Source organism: Hyperolius riggenbachi, chromosome 8, assembly GCF_040937935.1.
Source record: "Hyperolius riggenbachi isolate aHypRig1 chromosome 8, aHypRig1.pri, whole genome shotgun sequence".
In the NCBI taxonomy this organism is placed as follows: Eukaryota; Metazoa; Chordata; class Amphibia; order Anura; family Hyperoliidae; genus Hyperolius; species Hyperolius riggenbachi.
In genome coordinates this window covers 248,938,574-248,961,175 of record NC_090653.1, presented here as the reverse complement: position 1 = coordinate 248,961,175, position 22,602 = coordinate 248,938,574, and the positions used below count along the sequence as shown (strand labels likewise).

Sequence of the window (22,602 nt, the reverse complement as noted above, 5' to 3'; positions counted from 1 at the left end):
CAGACTCTGGTGATAAGGGGTCTGTACGTTACTGGGGTCTGTTACAGGATGCTGTTATGGGAGGGGGGCTAACCTTATAGGTCAATAGCCAGTGGCGTAGCAACAGGGGATGCCAAGGTTGTGACCGCACTGGGACCCTTGGGCCAGAGGGGCCCAGTAGAGCGCCGCCTTCATCCATCTTATTAGCTTTTCAGTGATGTTATGCTGGTAATGAACACCTCTGTATGTATGTGCACTGCATAGTGGTAATCTTTAACAAACTGTTTCCTTACTCTGATTTCACCTCTCTGACACTGCAGCTGTCCTTGGAATGTTTTGGGGCTCCATATCAATACAGTGCTTGGGGCCCCATGTAAAAGTAGCACCGGGGCCCCAAGCTCCTTAGTTATGCCACTGTCAATAGCTGACCCAGAGGAGTAGCTATGGGGGGGCCAAGAGGTACATCTGTCCTCTGGCACGGCATCTGGGGGGCGAAGTTACAGGTTTTACTTTCCCTGATGCGTCCCCGAAGAGTCTATGAAAGACGGTGGAAGGATCCAATCTTCTTCCCTGCTCTCTGCCACAGAGTTTTGCTTTATTTTATCTCTCTGCTATAATCAGTGCTTCCCATGTTTGCATCAGCAAAGCAGATCATGTGTATTTCTGCGTATCGCCCAACTTTCTAATGCCTGGTACACATGATACAATTTCCTGCCAGGTGGATGGGTAGAATTGCTAATTTCCGGCATGTCCGATCTGCTACTGATGGAGAACAGGATCGATTTTGTGCAATGCTGATCTGAAAATCAATCTTGTTCTTAATCAGGTGCAGATTGGACATGAATGAAATTATTCTAAAACTCAAACATCTCTGGCAAAGCATGATGGATCCCCTTATGGTTCACACCTTGTCACGAGGGGGCGCAAAAAACTGACTTTGTCCCCAGGTGATGAAAACCCTAGCGACGCCTCTGCAGCTGACCTTCTTCTTACCTCCAATACCTGAGTTTAGTCCTTGTTACACCCCATACCCCCACCCTCCCTCCATACAGGAGGGCAGTTTCAATGTTTGCCCTAGGCTACATTTACCCTACATAAGGTACTGCATGGATGGTGGCCGATCACCCACATGATGGCTGAAAGTCCACCTTAATCAGTGTTCTCCCCAGAATTTTTTTCCAGCCGGGTGGCATGAAATAGTAGTCGGGTGGCATGAAAAAGTAACCGGGTGGGGCAATATGAGAAATGCAGGGCCTGTGCTTCTGTGCACAACTCTGCTTATAGTATAGGAGGAGGTGAGCCGATGGCAGCCGGGTGCTCACCAAAACTAGCCAGGTGGAGCACACGGCTAAAAGAGCCTGGGGAGAACACTGTTAATTATTCGGCCTCTGTCAATCACTCCTTTCTATAACAAAACCATGGGGAAGTGTATACACACATAGCAGTACACATAACAAAAGTGATAATGATAATAACAATACACCTCACATAATAAAACAATTACCTCTCAATGCAGCTTTCTGTGCCTTGTTCTTTTTCACAACTCTCTACTTCCTCTTGCTTTCCAGGATTATCTGCCATCATGGTGCATTTTGGGTCATGATCATCACCCCTAGAGGTCTTGGAGCTGATTTCATTTGGGTTGTCCACAGGCTCAGTTTTTGGACTAAGTTTATGGTCACTTTCCTCACAAACTTGTGCATCAATCATACTTGGATTAGAACTTTTTGGCATGGACTTCCTATGCGACATTAAGGAGGGGACCACTATCATTTCACTGGAGTCGTCATCCAGAAGATCACTCGCTGACTGTGACATCATGGAGAGTTGTGAGGATTTACTCTTCTCTTTCTTTGGTTTGAATGATTTTTTATGAGACCTGGGCATGGTTCCCATGTGGCTGTACATGTCGCTGGACCGGGCGTAGGACGGGCTCTTGGGTAGGGAAGTGAGGTCATCCTGGGTTGTCTCCAAAATGTTGTCCATGCTGACATCACTGCTCAGGCCTCTGTCTTGAGAATCCCGCTTGCGGAAGGCCCGTGGAAGGTTGCTCAGACTTCCAAACACGCTCAGTTTAAATAACTCTGCAAATAACATAACAAAATGGGAATTATGGGGGTAGTTTACGAAAACACAAGGGCTGCCTGCATGAAGTTTGGATAAACATACCCTTATACACAAAGACAAAAAGTACATTTCCCCTCGGTGCCCCATGAATATAGTAAAGTCATTCTAGGGTTTTTTGTTTTGTTTTTATACATTTCGTATATATTATATTCAGTATTATACCCCAACTCCCAAAAAAATGAATCCATAGAATGTCACATGTTCATCACCAGCACTATTTTGAAAAAATATATATATAATAATTTAGTTCTTGATTGAATGGAGAGCAGTTGGAATCCTTCTGGATTTTAATTACAATGGGCTCTATTCACAAAACTTCTCATATATGACTTACTGATCATCTAATTGATAAAAATAACCTTTCAGCACATTTACAAGCAAAATAATCAGTTAGGGCTCATTCACATTAGGGGCGTTTTCGGCTTTTTTCAAGCGCAGGCGATTCTTAAAAACACCCACAAAACTCTTGTGCAATGAATCTCTATGTACAGCAGAAGAGAATGGCAGCGCTTCCAAACAGACGCTGGACCTGAATTGACTACCTGCAGTATGCAGAGCTCGAATAACGGGCAGGTTACACACCTTGCATTCAAAACAGGTACAGTAAAGGGGGGGGGGGGGGGGGGCATTAGCTTCAGCATAAGTTGTGCACAAATTATCCCTAATAGACTCTCCCACAGAGATGATGGGCCCCCACGGGAGAGACCTAACCACTAATATAACAGTGAAGCATATATAATAGTGAAGCATGTTTAAACAGAGAACCATATTTAATCAAAGGTTAAAACCAAAAACTAGTCTAACAGTGAAGCATATTTGACAGTGAACCATAGCTAATCTAAAGTTAAAAACATAATCCTTACCTGGTGCAGCTTACCATAAATGGTATACACATTTGTTCAAAAAGACAGCAAGCAATCGGCAGTGCTCACAGGCTGCAAGTGAGATGTGCACAGCCCCCCTGAGGCTAAATACACACTTTTAATACAAATCAAATGCAAATTATGTGCTGAACACTAATCTAAAGTCTAAAATTTGAATACAAGCTGACTTTCATGGAGGCAGCTAACCTAAAGTATACTTAAGTTTTTGTACAGCAGAAGAGAATGGCAGCGCTTCCAAACAGACGCTGCACCTGAATTGACTGCCTATAAAAGTATGCAGAGCTCGAATAACGGGCAGATTACACACCTTGCATTCAAAATAGGTACAGTAAAAGGAGGGCGTTATGAGACGGTTCATATCAGCGTGGTTCGTGCGCTGTGAGTGCAGCTAAGCGGTGATTGTACCATTTTTGGGGCAAATTTGCCTCAATGACAGGTATAGGAAGAACGCAAACGCTCACAAATTCGCTTTGTGCAGCGATTGCGTTTTTAAGAATAAATACATTGTATTATTTTCTGGGTCAAATAGTTCACTTCCTGACTAGCATCAGAGAGTGAATTAAAAAAATGCTCGGGAAAAGTGCTTAGAAAAGCGCTTTCACAAAAAATGCACTGCCCACCCAAGCGTTGGGAATAAACAAAAAAAATTGCTTCATAAAAAAAGCCCAATGCGAACGCTAACGCGAGTGGAACGCAATGTGAACAAGGCCTCAAAAGTTGTTCCTGATTAACTTCATTGCAATATTACTTTTCTTACCTTAATTATATTATACTAGCTGATGGCCCGGCGTTGTCCGGGTATGTATTTGGCTGGTGTTGGCTGCACCCACTATTTCTAACCCTTACTCAGCTACTCAATGACCAAGTTTGTAAGCTTTGCGGTCTTTGGCATTGAAATGAAACAAATCTGATTGTCTGTTTATGGCTCCACCCCCTTTTCTGAATTTGAACCCCAGCCACCCAATGACCAACTGTACCAGGTTTGAGGGCTCGTTTCCACTGTTGCGACGCGATTTCGCCGGCATCCCGACGCTTGTAAAAACGCATGCGGATGCGTTTCCGCATGCGTTTTTATCCGCAATTTCGCGTGCGATTTCGCATGGCAGGGTGCCATGCGAAATTAACCATGACACTGCCAGGGCAAAATAACATTAAAAAAGGTGCGAAATCGCACACGAATCGCGGGTAAAAACGCATGTAAAAAACGCATGCGTTTTTCCTATTAAATACATTAGCGGCGATTCGCACGGATTCCCGACGCAGGCGAATTCTGTGGGTCTCGTCGTGCAGATTTGGCCCGCCGCCAAATCGCTCCCGCACGCCGCACATATGGAAACAGCCCCGGCCACTTCAATGTACCAAGTGAATCTGCATGTCGGCGCCGCATGCGGATTCACTATGGTGGAAACGAGCCCTGAGGCTTGTTGTGCCATTAACAGTGCAAGAATGGCAGCAATTAAAGGGACACTTAAGTCAAACAAACAAAATGAGTTTTACTCACCTAGGGCTTCCAATAGCCCCCTGCAGCTGTCCGGTGCCCCCGCCGTCTCCCTCTGATCCTCCTGGCCCCACCGGCAGCCACTTCCTGTTTCGGTGACAGGAACTGACAGGCTGGGGACGCGAGTGAGTCTTCGCGTTCCCAGACACATTAGCACCCTCTATGCTGCTATATGGTATATGATATATGCTATAGCAGCATAGATGGCGCTATTGTGGCCAGAAACGCAAAGAATCACTCGCGTCCCCAGCCTGTCAGCTCCTGTCACCGAAACAGGAAGTGGCTTCCGGCGGGGCCAGGAGGATCGGAGGAAGACGGCGAGGGCACCGGACAGCTGCAGGGGGGCTATTGGAAGCCCCAGGTGAGTAAAACTCATTTTTTTTGTTTGACTTAAGTGTCCCTTTAAATATTCCCCTTGAAAATCAATAGGTGAATTTTGATTGGCTTTTGTAGGCTCCACCCACTTTTCTGAATATTAATCCCAGTCACCCAGTAACCAGCTGTGCAAAGTTTGAGAACCCTGCCATTAACAGTGAAGAAAGGCTGCAGTTTACAATTTCCCAGAAAAATCGTTTTTTGACTCCACCCACTTTTTGGTTATTTGGATAAAAAGTATCCTATATGTTATTCCAGGTAATGTACTATGTGTGTGCCAAATTGCATTCAAATCCGTCCAGCCATTGTTGCGTGATTGAGTAACAAACATCCAAACTTTCACATTTATAATGTTAGTGAGATTTTTGCTCTTTGGGAGCTTAAAAAAAAAGTAACATAGATAAGGTAAAAACATCCATCTGCTCAGGTGCAGTTTAGCATCCCCACATCCCCCCCAGACCCTCACCCCCAGTGGAGTGTCCCCACATCCCCCCCGCAGACCCCCACAGCCAGTGGAGCATACCCACATCCCCAGACCCCTCCCCCAGTGGAGTCTCCCCCCCCCAGACCCCCACAGCCAGTGGAGCCTCCCCACATCCCCCAGACCCCTCCCCCAGTGGAGTGTCCCCACATCCCCCCCCCCCAGACCCCCACAGCCAGTGGAGCGTCCCCACATCCCCCCAGACCCCTCCCCCAGTGGAGCGTCCCCACATCCCCCCACAGCCAGTGGAGCGTCCCCACATCCCCCTCCCCCAGTGGAGTGTCCCCACATCCCCCCTCCAGACCCCCACAGCCAGTAAATATAAAGGCGTAGCACAATTATTTCAGCATAATATAGCACATCGAGTTACAGTATTATTGTACAAAATAGTACATATAACATAGATGTAGGCGCTTGAACAAATCAGCAAGAGTAACGGTTGCATTATGCTGTAAGAAGAGGAAGAAAGAAGGAAAGAAAAGAGTAAGAGAGAAAGATGGCTGTCTGTGTCTGAGTCCCCCCCCCCCCCCCTCCCTAGCAACTCAATCAATTAGATATCAATCAAGAATAGGAATGAATTTGGAATCTGTAGGGTCTATAATTTTGCTTTCCCATATAACCCAGACCTTATTATATTTTTGGGGGCAGCGTCTGTTCATATACGTGGTCTTGTACAACGGGCGGGAGCAGTTGAGCGTTTTTGCCCACATCCCCAATGTTGGTGGACAGGGTTTCTTCCAAAGTTTCAGAATTTCCTTTCTGGCCTGAAAGCAGAGGGTCCTCACAAGTGTTTGTTTATATCTATTGAGAGTGCCTTCCTCCAACCTCCCCAGTAACAGCATACCCGGATCTGCAGAAAGTGACATTTTTAAGAGTTGGTTAATTACTGAAAGTATATCATTCCAAAAGGGGGAAATTTGAGGTCATGTCCAAAATATATGCACAAAGGAGCCCAGCTCAGTATGACACCTCCAGCACCTGTCCGATATAGACTGATCCATTTTGCGCATACGTTCTGGCGTGAAATATGCTCTATGTAAATATGTAGTTTGCACGAATTGATCTTTGGCTGAAATAACCAAAGTGGGATATAATTCCAATATTTCGGCCCAATCATCCCGGTCTAGATCTGTTATATCAGTTTGCCATCTACTGAAGTATTTCTCTAATCTATCATTATTTAACGTCAAAAGTTCCAGGTATACGGTTGATAGTGTTTTGGGTAGATCTCTGGTTAGGAGAAGCTGTTCCAGATCATCTGTACATAGTGATGGTACCTGTCTACCAAACTGTGAGTTGTGCGCATGACGTAGTTGAAGATAGCGAAATAAATGTGTATTTGGAAGATTAAATTGCGATTTAAGAGAATCAAAGGTAATGATGGAGGATCCCTGTTGAATATGGGACAGTGTTTTAATGCCGTATTTAGCTCATATTATGGGGTCTGGGATAGCCTGGAAATGCTTGAGATGTGAGTTTCCCCATGAAGGGGTATAGGGGGACAGAGTGTTTTCCTTTACCAGCGAGCTCTAGCCGCCCTCCAGGCCTTCCATGTGGTAACCATAGCTTGCCTGGTATTTGGAGTACTTTTGGGACCTCTATAGGGAGATTAGTTAATCTTTCATATGACCCAAGTATCGCTGCCTCAGTAGTGATTGCAGGGTTGTGGACATCCTGTGAGAACCACCATCTAACTGTCACTAAAAGGGAGGCCCAGTAGTATTTTTGAAAAAGGGGTGCTGCCCGGCCACCTCTATTTTTGGGAAGTTGCAGAATGTTCAGTGCTATGCTCAGATAAACCTGAGAAGGATAGAGTCTAGTTTATGGAATAATTTTTTTGAGAGCCATATTGGGCATTGTCGAAAAAGATATGTGAATTTGGTTAAGAAGATCATCTTGATTAAATTGATACATCCAATTAAGGTTAAAGGAAGTTTGTCCCATATCCTGCAATTAGTTTCCATAGCTTGGACTACCGGGTCAATATTTAGGGCCTGATAGGTGCAGATGTCCTTAGTAACCTGTACGCCTTAGTAAACTGTACTCACCAGTTATGATCCCCCTAACAGTTCCTACAATGCTAGAAAACGTGCCACTGCTGAGCAATTGCCCTTTGAAAAGATGTGAGATTTTGGAAAGTGAAATAGGGAGGCAATGAAAGCCTATGGGGGATTTTACCAATTTTGGACCCCTGTAACTCTGGTTTGCAGAGATGTAGGGACCCCATCTTTGGAATCCAAGTCTAATAATATGTCTTCTACCTGCATGAGACATTTCGTGAAATTCAGACGTTGCTAACGGCCATGGCTGCGATTTATGTATGTCAGCATCACTACCATTGAAATTGCCCAAATAAACAGGTTTTTGTGACATTAGGCTATGACCTCTTCGGCCTAGGGGCCCGAAACTCACCAGTTATGATCCCCCTAACAGTTCCTACAATGCTAGAAAATTTGCCACTGCTGAGCAATTGCCCTTTGAAAAGATGTGAGATTTTGGAACTGTAAATAGGAGGCCCAATGAAAGCCTATAGGGGATTTTACCAAATTTGGAGCCCTGTAACTCTGGTTTGCAGAGATGTAGGGAACCCATCTTTGGAGCCCAAGTCTAACAATATGTCTTCTACCTGCATGAGACATTTCGTGAGATTCAGACGTTGCTAACGGCCATTGCTGCGATTTATGTACGTCAGACTCGCCACCATTGAAATTGCCCAAATAAACAGGTTTTTGTGACCCTAGGCTATGACCTCTTCGGCCTAGGGGCCCGAAACTCACCAGTTATGATCCCCCTAACAGTTCCTACAATGCTAGAAAATTTGCCACTGCTGAGCAATTGCCCTTTGAAAAGATGTGAGATTTTGGAAAGTGAAATAGGGAGCCAATGAAAGCCTATGGGGGATTTTACCAATTTTGGACCCCTGTAACTCTGGTTTGCAGAGATGTATGGAACCCATCTTTGGAGTCCAAGTCTAACAATGTGTCTTCTACCTGCATGAGACATTTCGTGAGATTCAGACGTTGCTAACGGCCATGGCTGCGATTTATGTACGTCACACTCGCCACCATTGAAATTGCCCAAATAAACAGGTTTTTGTGACCCTAGGCTATGACCTCTTCGGCCTAGGGTCCGTAACTCACTAGTTATGATCCCCCTAACAGTTCCTACAATGCTAGAAAATTTGCCACTGCTGAGCAATTGGTCTTTGAAAAGATTTGAGATTTTTGAAAGTGAAATAGGGAGCCTAATGGAAGCCTATGGCAGAATTCAGCACTTTTGCACCCCTATAATTCTGGTTGGTTATCATCACCCGCCGACTTTAGCAGTTAATAGCAAGGGCCCCTTACATCCTAGCAACACCAAATTTGCAGGATATGTTAAAAAGATAGCAGGAAACAATATTTAAAGGACTTCCGAGGCCACAAATGTGAAAAAAGTTAAATACCTTTTCATAATCCAGATCCATGGAGGACGCCATCCGCGCCCTCCCGTTCATTCCCCCATGGCTCCCGCAGTAATACCGGCCCCGGTCGGGTCCCGACTCCCGAGTCCGACCCCTCCGATCAGGTCGGGTTCTCATTCCCCACTCAATATGGCCGCCACAGATTGCCGCGGCTGCGCAGTCCGCACAGACGCGATTGCACCTGCGCCACCTTTAGGGCCTCCTCCTGCCGCGTCATCAATATGCGTGCATACATCGGACGCATCGGGAGGAGGACCTAGAGCTGCGCAGCCGCAATCGCATCTTTGCGGACTGCACAGCCGCGGCAATCTGTGGTGGCCATATTGAGGGGGGAATGAGAACCTGACCCGTTTGGAGGGGTCGGGACCCGACCGGGGCCGGTATTACTGCGGGTGCCATGGCGGAATGAACGGGGGGCGCAGATGGCGTCCTCCATGGATCTGGATTATGAAATGGTATTTAACTTTTTTCATACTTGTGGCCTCGTAAGTCCTTTAACCACATGCCGACCAGGGCTTTCTGCACTGATCGGTGCTACGTGGGCTCTCCAGCCCGCAGCACCGATCAGGAGTGAGCCTTGGCGATCAGACTACCCCCCTTTTTTCCCCACTAGGGGGATTTCCTGCTGAGGGGGTCTGATCGCCGCCGGCTTGCTGCGCTTTGCGGGGGGCTCTTCAAAGCCCCCCTCCGCAGCGTTTTCGGCGCTCCGTCCCTCTCCCTCCCCCTTTGAGCTGCGCAGGACGGATTTCCGTCCTGCGCATTGAAGGATAGGCTTCAGCCTATCATATGCCGGCGATCCCCGGCCAATCAGAGGCCGGGGATCGCCGATCTGCCTTACCCCCCTCCCAGGAGAAATGAGTATAGGGGTACAGTACCCTTTACCCATTTCCACAAAGGGTTACATGAAATAAAAACACAACCACGAGAAAAGTATTTTATTATTCTAAATTAACCATAAATACTTACCTGTACCTTTAAAAAAGCTTTCCCACGCCAATATCCACGGTAAACGATCCAACGAACTGTATCCTCTTATGTTGCGATCTTCAATTAAGTTGATTGAAGATCTCCGAAGTCCCCCACATAGCAGAGAATGCGTCCTTTTGGACGCATAGCTGCCGGCTCCTGCTGTCTCTCCCCACCTCCTCACCTGTCACTCTCACCTAGCCTGGCACCCATGGGTGCTCTGGGTGCCAGGCTAGGTGAGGGTGACAGGTGCAGGCAGGTGGGGAGAGACAGCAGCGAGCCGGCAGCTTCACGTCCTGCTCAGGACGCATTCTCTGCTATAGTAACAGTTCTTGAATCATCTGGTTCTTTTTAATGAATCGGTTCTTTTTTTTTATGAATCGGCTCATTTTACTTTGAAACTTTAAAATTGATTTTCTCAAAAAGTATAAGGTCTTTTTGAAAAAAAAAATTTTTCCTCTTGTTCCCACTATTCCACTTAACATTCCCAACAATGGCTATCATTCATAAAGCATTTCCGCATGCGGAAATGCCAAAAACAGCTGACTTTACCGACCACTCGGCAAAGTCAGCATTCATAAAGGCTCTTTCCGCATATAAAAATAACACTACCGAGCAGAGTGATAAATCACTGCCTTGTGCGGTGATTATCGGAACAAATGTAGCAAAATGTTTATTCATAAAGATCACCGCAAGCGGTGAGAGGTCGGGAAGTACCGCTCCCTGTGATGTGGCGATACCAATGCAAGTGAATGGAGACACACAAACCTCCCAGGCAGCTGCAGCAGAGCGGAACACGGAGAAATGTATCAACTCGGCAGCTTCCGTGTCTCCGCCTGCCTACTTCGGGGAATCTCCGCACTGCCACCGCACCTGGATGTTTTTTTATGAATGCCCACCCAGAAGTCTAAAACACCGGCAGCGGTGTTTTCCCGCACTGATTCCCTGTACCGACAGCTCCTTTATGAATGATAGCCAATTTTGGTGTTTCTACTATGTAAGGGGACTTTGCTATTAATCGTTAAAGTCGGCGGCCATTAAAGTCTATGGGGCGAATCGAACTTCCGCAAAAGTTCGCCTGGTGCAGGCGAACGCGAACCCCCAAAGTTCGCCTGGAACCGTTCACCGGCGAACCGTTCGCTACACCTCTACTGAGCGTATGGGCGGGTGATTGGGTGCCCGCAAGGGGCAAATTAGGGTCTAATCTGATGGGGAACAGTGACAGGTGGTGATAGGGGGTGATTGATGGGTAATTAGTGGGTGTTTAGAGGAGAGAACAGATGTAAACAGTGCACTTGGGAGGTGATCTGACGTCGGGTCTGCAGGCGATCTAATGGTGTGGGTGGGTGATCAGATTGCCCGCAAGGGGCAGGTTAGGGGCTGATTGATGGGTGGCAGTGACAGGGGGTGATTGATGGGTGGCAGTGACAGGGCGTGATTGATAGGTGATTGACAGGTGATCAGTGGGTTATTACAGGGAAGAACAGATGTAAATAATGCACTGGCGAATTGATAAGGGGGGGGTGTGTGTCTGAGGGCAATCTGAGCGTATGGGCGGGTGATTGGGTGCCCGCAAGGGGCAGATTAGGGTCTAATCTGATGGGGAACAGTGACAGGTGGTGATAGGGGGTGATTGATGGGTAATTAGTGGGTGTTTAGAGGAGAGAACAGATGTAAACAGTGCACTTGGGAGGTGATCTGACGTCGGGTCTGCAGGCGATCTAATGGTGTGGGTGGGTGATCAGATTGCCCGCTAGGGGCAGGTTAGGGGCTGATTGATGGGTGGCAGTGACAGGGGGTGATTGATAGGTGGAAGTGACAGGGGTGATTGATAGGTGATTGACAGGTGATCAGTGGGTTATTACAGGGAAGAACAGATGTAAAAAATGCACTGGCGAATTGATAAGGGGGGGTCTGAGGGCAATCTGAGCATGTGGGCGGGTGATTGGGTGCCCGCAAGGGGCAGATTAGGGTCTAATCTGATGGGTAACAGTGACAGGTGGTGATAGAGGGTGATTGATGGGTAATTAGTGGGTGTTTAGAGGAGAGAACAGATGTAAACAGAGCACTTGGGAGGTGAGGGTGCAGTTTAGGGACTATAAAAAAAAATAGCGTTGACAGATAGTGACAGGGAGTGATTGATGGGTGATTAGGGGGGTGATTGAGTGCAAACAGTGGTCTGGGGGGTGGGCAGGGGGGGGTCTGAGGAGTGATGTGGGTGATCAGGGGGCAGGGGGGGCAGATCAGTGTGTTTGGGTGCAAACTAGGGTGGCTGCAGCCTGCCCTGGTGGTCCATCGGACACTGGGACCACCAGGGCAGGAGGCAGCCTGTATAATACGCTTTGTATACAATACAAAGCGTATTATACGCTTTGTATGTGGCAGATCGGGGGTTAACATCCCGCTGGCGCTTCTGTATGGCTAGCAGGATGTCGTCGCGGGTGGCCGGAGTCTAATGCGGGCAGATGCGCGCGATCCCCGGCCCGGAAGAGTCCCAGGACCCAACGCCAATGTGCGTTACGTGGTCCTGGGGCTGCCACTTTGCCGCCGCCAATGTGCAGTGGGCGGTCGGCAAGTGGTTAACAGAGGCGAGTCCACCACTTCCTCCCAGCAATTTTTAAAAAATTTTATGTACTTTTATCCTTCTGGCGCCTCTGTTCACCTACCAATATATTTGAGTCCACCCCAGGTGGAGGGGTGATCTACCCCCTTTCTTCCTATCTACAGAGAGCGACTTCTTAATCCTGAGTGAGGACAGGTCTAATCTCCTCACCTACCTAATGAGTGGTTACCTAGGTGGTAACCCGTGTTTGTGAGTATTACCATCTCACTGTTTCATTTATCCAATCAATTTTGACATACTACACCATATTGGGCTCTCGATTTCTCTTCAACTTTAACCAACTCGATTGAACATAGTCCAGTTTTCTATATAGTTTAAACAGCCAAGAAACAGTGAGAGACAGCTTGAGATAAGGTTTTACTGCAGTAACCAGTGGCGTAGCAATAGAGGGTGCAGAGACTGTGACCGCATCAGGGCCCTTGGGCCAGAGGGGCCCCCGTAGGGCCCTCCCTCAACCACAGAAATAGCTCCTCATTGGTCCTGTGCTTGTACTAATCACTTCTATAGATTCTTTGAATGATAATAATCATTAACAAACTGTTCCCTATCCCCTTCTTGCACCTCTGACACTGTGGTTGTCTCTGGCAGGTTTTGGCGCACCGTATCACAGTTATGTATAGAGTGCTTGGGGGGCCCAATGTGACACTCGCACCGGGGCCCATAGCTTCTGAGCTAGGCCCCTGGCAGTAACATTCAAAGGATCATTAGCTCTGCTCTGTTTTACCACTTAAAATACAGAGTGTGGTTTCTGTAGTGCAAATATGAAAGAATGATGCAATGTTATAAATAAAGCTACATAACTGAAAATAAAAATATGCGACTCTGTTTTTTTTTTGCTACTAATGTTCTATGTATTATCCATACTACAAACACAATTCACTATCTCATAAGTTTATTTTCGCTTCAGTGTCACTTTAATGACATAAAGACTGTACCATCTCAGCTAAACGTCCTCTCACAGTCTGATCGTACAGCGTGATATCTGTCACAGACATTTGCTGATTGAGCCAACCTCTCTCATCCTATGTAGGAAACCCCTAGCACTACATACTGAGAATTATGCACAGTCATGGACTGTGAGTCTGATCAATACCACTACTGCCCTTTTGACCTTTCTGTGACCTCAGACTGATCCCTCTCCATTCCTTGAGGCTCCAAAAATACTCATCAAGGTAAACCTGTCATGAGAGAAATATGGAGGCTCCCTTTACAGACCTAATAGATTCTATCTTACTGGCTGTAATATCTCACCCACCTGTAACAAGCATGATGGGTAATGCTGGTCATACACTACATAATATATTCAGATCAGGTACACAAGTAATATCTTCTTGATACTGATCGTCCAACTGGTCTACCACCTTGCACCAGTAGACACAAAGCAGACACATAGGCCTCAATTCACTAAGCTTTATCAAACACTTTATCAAACGTTTGATAATTTACCTAATGGGTAAAATATTATGTTTAATTCACTAAGAATTATACATTTATTGAACCTTTTATCGATAAAACATTAGATAAATATATAACACCTTAGTGAATTCAAAATTATATTTTACCTATGAGGTAAATTATCAATCGCTTGATAAAGTGTTTGATAAAGCTTAGTGAATTGAGGCCATAGAATCCAGTAGAAATCTTATATAATACTGTATTGAGAAGCAGGAAATTTGGATGCTGGAGAAGTTTGGGACTCGCCATAGGCACCCATGTTAATAGCCGCAATCAGCAGCTATAACAAAAATTTGGTCACCTGAGTTTGTATAGCGAGTGGCCCCACCAATATTTTACTGGGCGCCTCGAACGCCCAAATGACCTCTTATGGCTATGGCTCCTAATGGTGGCTATTAACATGGGTGTCTATAAACATGGGTGCCTATGGCAGCTTCCAAACTTCCCTGGGGCCTCAGTGCCTCATAAAAAGGTGAAGGTGGCATAGATATCGGAAGGCATTGCAGTGGGGTAGGATGGTCAGGGTTAGGTTTGGGTAGGGGTCAGTTAGGGTTAAGCATGGGTGGGTGACCAGTTAGGATTAGGCATGGGTCGGGGGCCAGTTAGGATTAGGCATAGGTGGGGGGCCAGTTGGGATTGGGCAAGGGTGGAGCAAGGTTAGGGTTAGGTATCAATTGGGGGGCGGTTAGAGTAAGGCATCAGTTGGGAGGGTTGGCTAGATATCGGATGGGGTGGGTCGATGGATGGGGAGGGTAAGGCATCGATAGAGAGAGGGTTTAAGCGACAATGGGGTCCGATTAGGCGGTAGTAAAATATGGGTAAAAATTACGGATGTTTTACTATTGTAATTAAATAGAGCCTAATAAAATAACATCTATGTAATATATGTAAATTTACCACTCCCCAGAAATCGCTACGTCGCGGGCCGTGTGTCGTCCTCCTCCCTCCACAGCAACCAATGCATTGCTGACCAACCATTTGGCCCTGAACTGTCACCCAAGGGGTTTAGTCCCGAGACACACTTACACCACACCTACCCACAGATTTGAACAGCTATTCTTGAACAGGTGTAAAATGGAAACAATGATGGCATACCAATAAATAAAGCGTACCTGAAGTGATGCGATATGATATTATAAACATTTACACACAATAGTACTAGTCCTACTAAAAATTTATCTGGTGTCTATTTTGGTTTTCCAGTTCAGAAAGAGATGAAAAAAATGAGTTGTGATCTATGCAAAAGAGCTTGTTAACAGCTTGCCAAATCAGTCCTGGTTTCCTGAAAAGTAAATAGAAGCTAAAAGGCTGATATCTGTCAGGGAGAAGGGAGCTAATAAGGTTTTACTTTTTATTGTCAAAAGGATCAAAGGGTCATTACTTATGTATCTTTTTCAACCTAAAGGGCATGGTGTAGATTATAAACTAAAACTGCGACAGTCTGATGCAATCTTCACAATAAAGCTATAAAACTGAAAATAAAAATATGATACTCTATTCAATACTACTAATGTTCTATGTATCATCCATACTACCTGTTCAATTTATTATTTCATAAGTTTATTGTCACTTCAGGTTCACTTTAAGAAAGTTTAATTCTGCTTACTGGTCCTATACACCTGTATAAGGCTATTCAATTCACTTTTTCTCCAAAATTTTCTCCTAGGAGATCATTTTTCATCTTCTGTTTAAAAGTAACTTTTAAGCACTCTGCAATTGAAAAAAGTACCAAAAAGTCGGTAAAAATTTATTGTCAAAAGTATTTTCTTTCTTGCTGGTGGCTTAAAGCGGATCCGAGACGAAAAACTAACTATAACAAGTAACTTGTCTATATATCTTATATAAAGTTTAGACAGTTTACACAGCAAATCTAGCTGCAAACAGCTTCAACAGTATATGATTATTTATTCCTGTGATACGACAGCAGCCATGCTTTGTTTGTCACATTACACACAGGCAAGCTAATAGCATCTCCAGCCCTCAGCTCACTCAGCCCTCAGCTCAGCTCAGACTGAGCTCCCATAAGCCCTTGCTACAGTGCCATGGCACCATGAAAAAGCTGTGGGCGAGGCTTATTTAGTTTATAGGGAATTAGAGTATTAAAAGAAAACAAAAAAAATATTTGGCTTGAGGAATGCCCTATAAACTATATGTAAGGAGCACAATTATGCAATGAGTAAACGTTTATCTCGGATCCACTTTAAAAGGCATTTGATTGACAAGGTGTGAATGTATCACCTAGGAGAACACTCAGGAGACAAAGGAAATTGCATAGAGGCCAATTGTGTACGGTTCTCTTTGTGACATTACAATGTACATCCTTCTGGGTATGTAATCTATGGATTTCTATATACTGTATTTCTTGTATATATATTATGCATTGTGTGGAAATCTGACCTCTGTCAACCATACTGCAAATCTCTAATCTCCTGTCATGTTCGGAGAAAGCTGTCTGTAGGCATTTGGTGTCCCTGAAAAAAGGTGGAGGCAGAACACAAAGGGACTGATCCGTACAGAGAATTAATTTTTCATAAGCATCCGGCATTTAAAGGGATGTGGTCATCTGGGACTGAGGACACCATAAAAAGCCACTTATCTCTGAGTGATGAGTGATGACAGATCATAAAGGGAAGTGTGGGGCAGTGATGGACTGGAATATAGCAGAACACAAATGGTTCTTATATATATATATATATATATATATATATATATATATATATATATATATATACACAGTGCTGTCCATAATTATTCATACCCCTGGCAAATTTTGACTGAGGGCCTGTTTTCACTTGTGCGTTGCGATTCCAGTGCGGAGAACGCATGTGTGATTTCGCATGCGGATGCGTTTTTCCATGCGTTTTTCTATGCGATTTCGCATGCGTTTTGTGGCCAAGCATTTTTAACCTATTTTGGTTCCTGGACGTAGTTTCTACGTCCAGGAACCATGCGCGCTACCGCGCGCTCCCGCGGCCAATCACGCGCGTGCACGCGCACTACCGGCCGCGGATTCGGTAGCCAGGAAATCAATGTATCGGGCTATAGTCCCAGATCACTGATTCCTCTCCCCCGCTGAAAAAGCGACAGCTTCTCTCGGAAGCTGCGCCTTTTCTGGCCGTTCCCTTCCCGATGTGTCACTCTAAGCGCGTGCTACGCTTAGAGTGATGTCATGTAAACAAACTCATGGCCGCCATCTTGTGGCCAAAAAGTAATACTACACCTGTAAAAAAAAAATTAAAATTAACACACATTTACATTATAAATCTATTGTTTACCTCCCACCCTCCCAAAACTACCCAAATAAAATGTTTACTATAAAAAAAAAACCATTACAATAAAAAAAAAAAAAACATGTAAATATTTACCTAAGGGTCTAAACTTTTTAAATATCAATGTAAAGATGAAATATTTCTATATTTTTTTTTATTTTAAACTTGTAAATAGTGATAGATGCAAAACAGAAAAAATGCACCTTTATTTCCAAATAAAATATTGTCGCCATACATTGTGATAGGGACATGATTTTAACGGTGTAATAACCAGGACATATGGGCAAATACAATACGTGAGTTTTCATTATGGAGGCATGTATTATTTTAAAACTATAATGGCTGAAAACTGAGAAATAATGAATTTTTTCCGTTTTTTCTTATTCTTCCTGTTAAAATGCATGTACAGTAAAGTGGCTCTTAGCAAAATGTACCCCCCAAAGAAAGCCTAATTGGTGGCGGAAAAAACAAGATATAGTGCATTGTGATAAGTAGTGATAAAGTTATAGGCTAATGAATGGGAGGTGAACATTTCTCATGTGAAAACGACGGAACCTGAATGGGTTAACCATGTCAATGCTGGTGTGCTTTTTACATTGTTTTTACACAAAAACGCATGCGAAAACGCATAGAAAAACGCATGCATTTTTCCTATTAATTACATTGTATGCGATTCGCACACCACTTTGCGGTGTGCGAATTCTGATGGCTCTGCCATGCAGATTTTTTCTGCAAAGTGGAAACAGTCCCATCCACTTGTATTGTCTATGCAAATCTGCATGCAGGAAACGCATGCAGATTCGCTCTAGTGGAAACGGGCCTTCAAAGTTACTATTATTCAACCAGCACATAGCCGGCCTTTGACCTGAGCGACTGGAGCGGTCGCTCAGGGCGCCGGTTTCCAAGGGGGCGCCTATAGCTGGTTGCCCATACTGAGGGCACCTACACCTGATTTCCTATACTGAAGGCACCTATAGCTGGCTACCTTTACTGAGGGAACCAACACCTGGCTACCTATATTGGAGGCACCTACGCCTGGCTACCTATGTGGGGAGACCTACAACTGACTTCCTATACTGGGGGCAACAATGCTTGGCAACCTATATTGAGGGCAACTACACATGAGATCCTATACTGGGGGAACCTATACCTCGCTACCTACCTATACTGAGTCTGAGGGCGTTTTTTTGGGGGGGCGCACTGCGGCTATAATGCGTGGTGCAAATTGTCGGTTCTTTGCTATCATTCTAAATGGGGGGGGGGGGGTCTAACTGTCCCACTGATTCTTTTTATTAATATTCCTGAGAGGTTCTAGCCTTCATTTTAAAGTGTATTCAGGATAATGCGCTCTTTCCATCCATTCATGGTTATTAATAGTATTTTTTCTATTATACATTTGTGATGTGTAATGGAGATCTTAGCATTTGATGTGTCACAATGTCAAAAAGGTTGGAAACCATTGTCCTAGGAGGTAACTCAGGAGAAAAGGTGAATTGCATATGGGCCTGTGTGTGTGTGCCTGTGTGTGCGCGCACACACAGGATGAAGGAGGGGGCACAAAAATCAGGTTTCGCTCAGGGCGCTGCGAAACCTAAGGCCGGCCCTGAACCAGCAAGTAATGTTTTGACGGGAAATGACATGGGTGTCTCCCCAAAGATAATAAGACGATGTACAGTACAAGAGGCATTATTGTGTGAAAAAAAAACATTTCTCAACTGTTATTTACATTTAAGCAAAACGTGTCCAGTCCAAAATTATTTATACCTTTCACAAACTGTCACAGTCTGTGGGAAAATCCAAAGTTCTATACCATTCCCAATAGTCCAAGCTGTTCTAATGCTGGGAATACACGGCTCGATTGTGAGCCATTAAGATGACTCGATAGATAATTTCCGACATGTCTGATCACCGTTCAATCGTTTTGCCGCTCGATTCACCATTGAAGTTAATTGAAAAAAGATAAGAAAAACGAGCGGACGATAAGAGAATCGAGCGGGCAAAACAATGGGGCGCAGAATCGAGCGCCAGAAGCGACTCGTGTATTCCCAGCATAAAGCATCCTAATTACCCTGATTAATTTGGAACAGCTGTTTTAATCAACTCAACAGGTGAAAAACTGCAGCTCTCTGCAGTTGGTTTGTGGATAGTCATGGCTAAGACAAAGGAGCTTATTGAGGACCTGAGGCTGCGCATTGTGGCTGGTCACAAGTCAGGAAAGGGCTACAAGGCTATTTCTAAATGTTTTCAAGTTCCAGTGACTACAGTGCAAAGTATTATTTAAAAATACAAGATGTTCCACACTGTGGAAAATCTCAGAGGACGTGGTCGGAAGCCAAAAGTGACACCTGTGCTGGCCAAGAGGATAGTGAGAAAGGTGAAAAAGAATCCAAGGATCACTACCAAGGTCATCCTGGTGAATCTGGGCTCTTCTGGTGGCAATGTCTCAAGGCTGACAATCCAACGGACACTGCACACTGCTGGGTTCCACGGATGCAGACCAAGGAATACACCACTTCTCCAGATAATGCACACAAAAGCTCGCTTGGTCTTTGCAAATGCTCATCTGGACAAAGAAGTCTTCTGTGTTATTGTCAGATGAAACAAAAATTTAATTGTTTGGTCACAATGATGTTTTCTTTATTTGGCATAAAAATAAAGTAGAAGCCTTCAGCCCAAAGAACGCTTTCCCCACTATCAAATATGGTGGTGGGAATCAAATCCTTTTGGGGATGTTTTGCAGCCAATGGACCAGCAAACCTAATCACAGTAAACTGCACCATTAAAAAAGAGTAGGATGAGGATTCTCAAAGACAATATCAGGCAGTATGCAGAGAAACTTGGCCTTGGGCACCAGTGGACATTTCAGCATGGCTCAAAACACACAACAAAAGTGATGAAGAAATGGTTAGCAGACAACAACATTAATGTTTTGGAGTGGTGCAGCCAGAGTCCTGACTTGAATCCAATTGAGAATCTGTGGAGGGAGGTAAAGATCAGGGTAATGGCAAGAAGACCCTCCAACCTCCATTCATCATCAGACATTAACCCTTTCCAATGACCCATATTCCCCCATCACTTAATGTTTTATCTGTTGTGGTGCATCTGTTTACAGCTGTTTCCAACTGCCAAAAAAGCAAGTAACATCTCCTTCTACTGACATCACCTGCCAGCAGTAAAAATGTCACCATGTGATAACTGTCAGAATGTAAATCAGGGAAAGGAAAGATTTTACAATGGGCAAACACTGACTAAAATCAATTAGACATAATTATTGCAAAAATGAAGCACTTTTTTATTTCATTATTTTCACCAGAGTTCCTCTTTAAGTGACAGCAATGGCCAAGTGGACTTTTCTCTTCCTCCGCTCACTGGAAGCTGCTCTATCGTGCACTGCTGCCCTTCTTCCCTTCCCCATAGCATCAGTAACTGTTGCTCAGCTACCGCCAAGCATAGCCGGCCTTTGACCTGAGCGACTGGAGCGATCGCTCAGGGCGCCGGTTTCCAAGGGGGCGCCTATAGCTGGTTGCCCATACTGAGGGCACCTACACCTGATTTCCTATACTGAAGGTACCTATAGCTGGCTACCTTTACTGAGGGAACCAACACCTGGCTACCTATATTGGAGGCACCTACGCCTGGCTACCTATGTGGGGAGACCTACAACTGACTTCCTATACTGGGGGCACCAATGCTTGGCAACCTATATTGAGGGCAACTACACATGAGATCCTATACTGGGGGAACCTATACCTCGCTACCTACCTATACTGAGTCTGAGGGCGTTTTTTTTGGGGGGGCGCACTGCGGCTATAATGCGTGGTGCAAATTGTCGGTTCTTTGCTATCATTCTAAATGGGGAGGGGGGGGGGGGGGCTAACTGTCCCACTGATTCTTTTTATTAATATTCCTGAGAGGTTCTAGCCTTCATTTTAAAGTGTATTCAGGATAATGCGCTCTTTCCATCCATTCGTGGTTATTAATAGTATTTTTTCTATTATACATTTGTGATGTGTAATGGAGATCTTAGCATTTGATGTGTCACAATGACAAAAAGGTTGGAAACCATTGTCCTAGGAGGTAACTCAGGAGAAAAGGTGAATTGCATATGGGCCTGTGTGTGTGTGCCTGTGTGTGCGCGCACACACAGGATGAAGGAGGGGGCACAAAAATCAGGTTTCGCTCAGGGTGCTGCGAAACCTAAGGCCGGCCCTGCCGCCAAGGGATGAGTCTGTATGAGTTTGTGGCCGAAACTGTCGCCTTAGGAATCTTCCCTTTAAAGTAGAACAGTACATGTGTTGTTTACAGAGCATGCTTATTTCCACAACTGTGTCCTGGTGCTATACGGGTGATGTTTACATAACAAAAGACATACTTAGCAAAATTTTCATCTGCTATAGGCTTTGCCACCTCTACTCGTCAGCTAAGCGCCATGGGAGTGGGTCAGTTAAGGCCTGTACACACGCTAGACTGATTTCGACCAATCCCTTGGGCGACATTTCTAGGTGGGGGCAGTACAGACAGGAGCGCTCTGTTGCAATGCATAGGGGAGCACTAAGCTATCGGCAGTCGCTCAGCAGATTTGATCCGCCTGGAAGATTGCTGGGCTGGCCGGGCAGCAGTCAGGGGCTGCTGTACATCATCGGCAAAGGGGGTAGTTATTGGCTGCCTCAGCCTACTTGAGCATGTGTACTGCTCTTATGATGCCAGAGGTATCTAGAGCCATTCAGCCTGTGGTGCGTCTGACTGTTGCTGATGGGTGCTTGGTGGTGGAGTCGGTCATTGATGGTGAAAGAGGCAATCCAAAATGTGTTTGACTGGGTTAATGTGAGAGATCGCGGAAAAGCCGCCGCATGTGCTACTGAGCAGGCGGCTGATTCCGCGTCCAGTGCGGCGGTTTGCACGCGGAAGCGTGTGTTTGGTAGCAGGGCAGAACGCGTAAAAGCCGCTGCATGCAACAACAGTAAGGCGGCTGGTTCCGCGTCCAGCGCGGCGGTTTGCACGCAGCGGCGTGTGTCTGGTGTGGCTGGGTCTGTTAGTGCACACAGGCTTAGGAATACACGCGCGCTGAGAGGCAGAATTCTTATTCTAAGCAAGAAGAGTCAGCTGACCACGCCGATCAGCTGACTCCAGAGCAGGCTACTACTGGTTGAGCAATTAGGGGTGGTGCTGGAGAGCACTACTCCATATATAGTTTCTGCTGGCCAGTTGCAAGTTGTCTGCCGTTGCGATCACTACGTGGAAGCACTCAGACCTAGTCAGATCCTTCAGTGTGTTTGAACCAGGTGGACCAGGGAATTCACACTTAGCCAGATTATTTGAATTGTATTCTGTTTATGCTTAAGCTAGTTCCAGGGTGTAGAGACCAAGGACCTCACACCCAGCTTAGGGAACTGTGTTATCATCTGTGTTATACTTCAAGCTAGTTCCAGGGTGTAGAGACCAAGGACCTCACACCCAGCTTAGGGAACTGTACTACCATCTG

At 45.4% G+C, this 22,602-nt stretch overlaps 1 protein-coding gene across 2 annotated transcripts in view; it reads right to left on the bottom strand.

Moving 5' to 3' along the window:
- SH2D3C (SH2 domain containing 3C) overlaps positions 1-22,602 on the bottom strand; it is a 153,296-nt gene that overhangs the window by 86,351 nt on the left and 44,343 nt on the right. For both annotated transcript variants that reach the window (XM_068248566.1, XM_068248567.1), the window contains exon 4: positions 1,484-2,063. In XM_068248566.1, the coding sequence (XP_068104667.1) occupies positions 1,484-2,063 (580 nt within the window). The remainder of the gene's footprint in view (positions 1-1,483; positions 2,064-22,602) is intronic.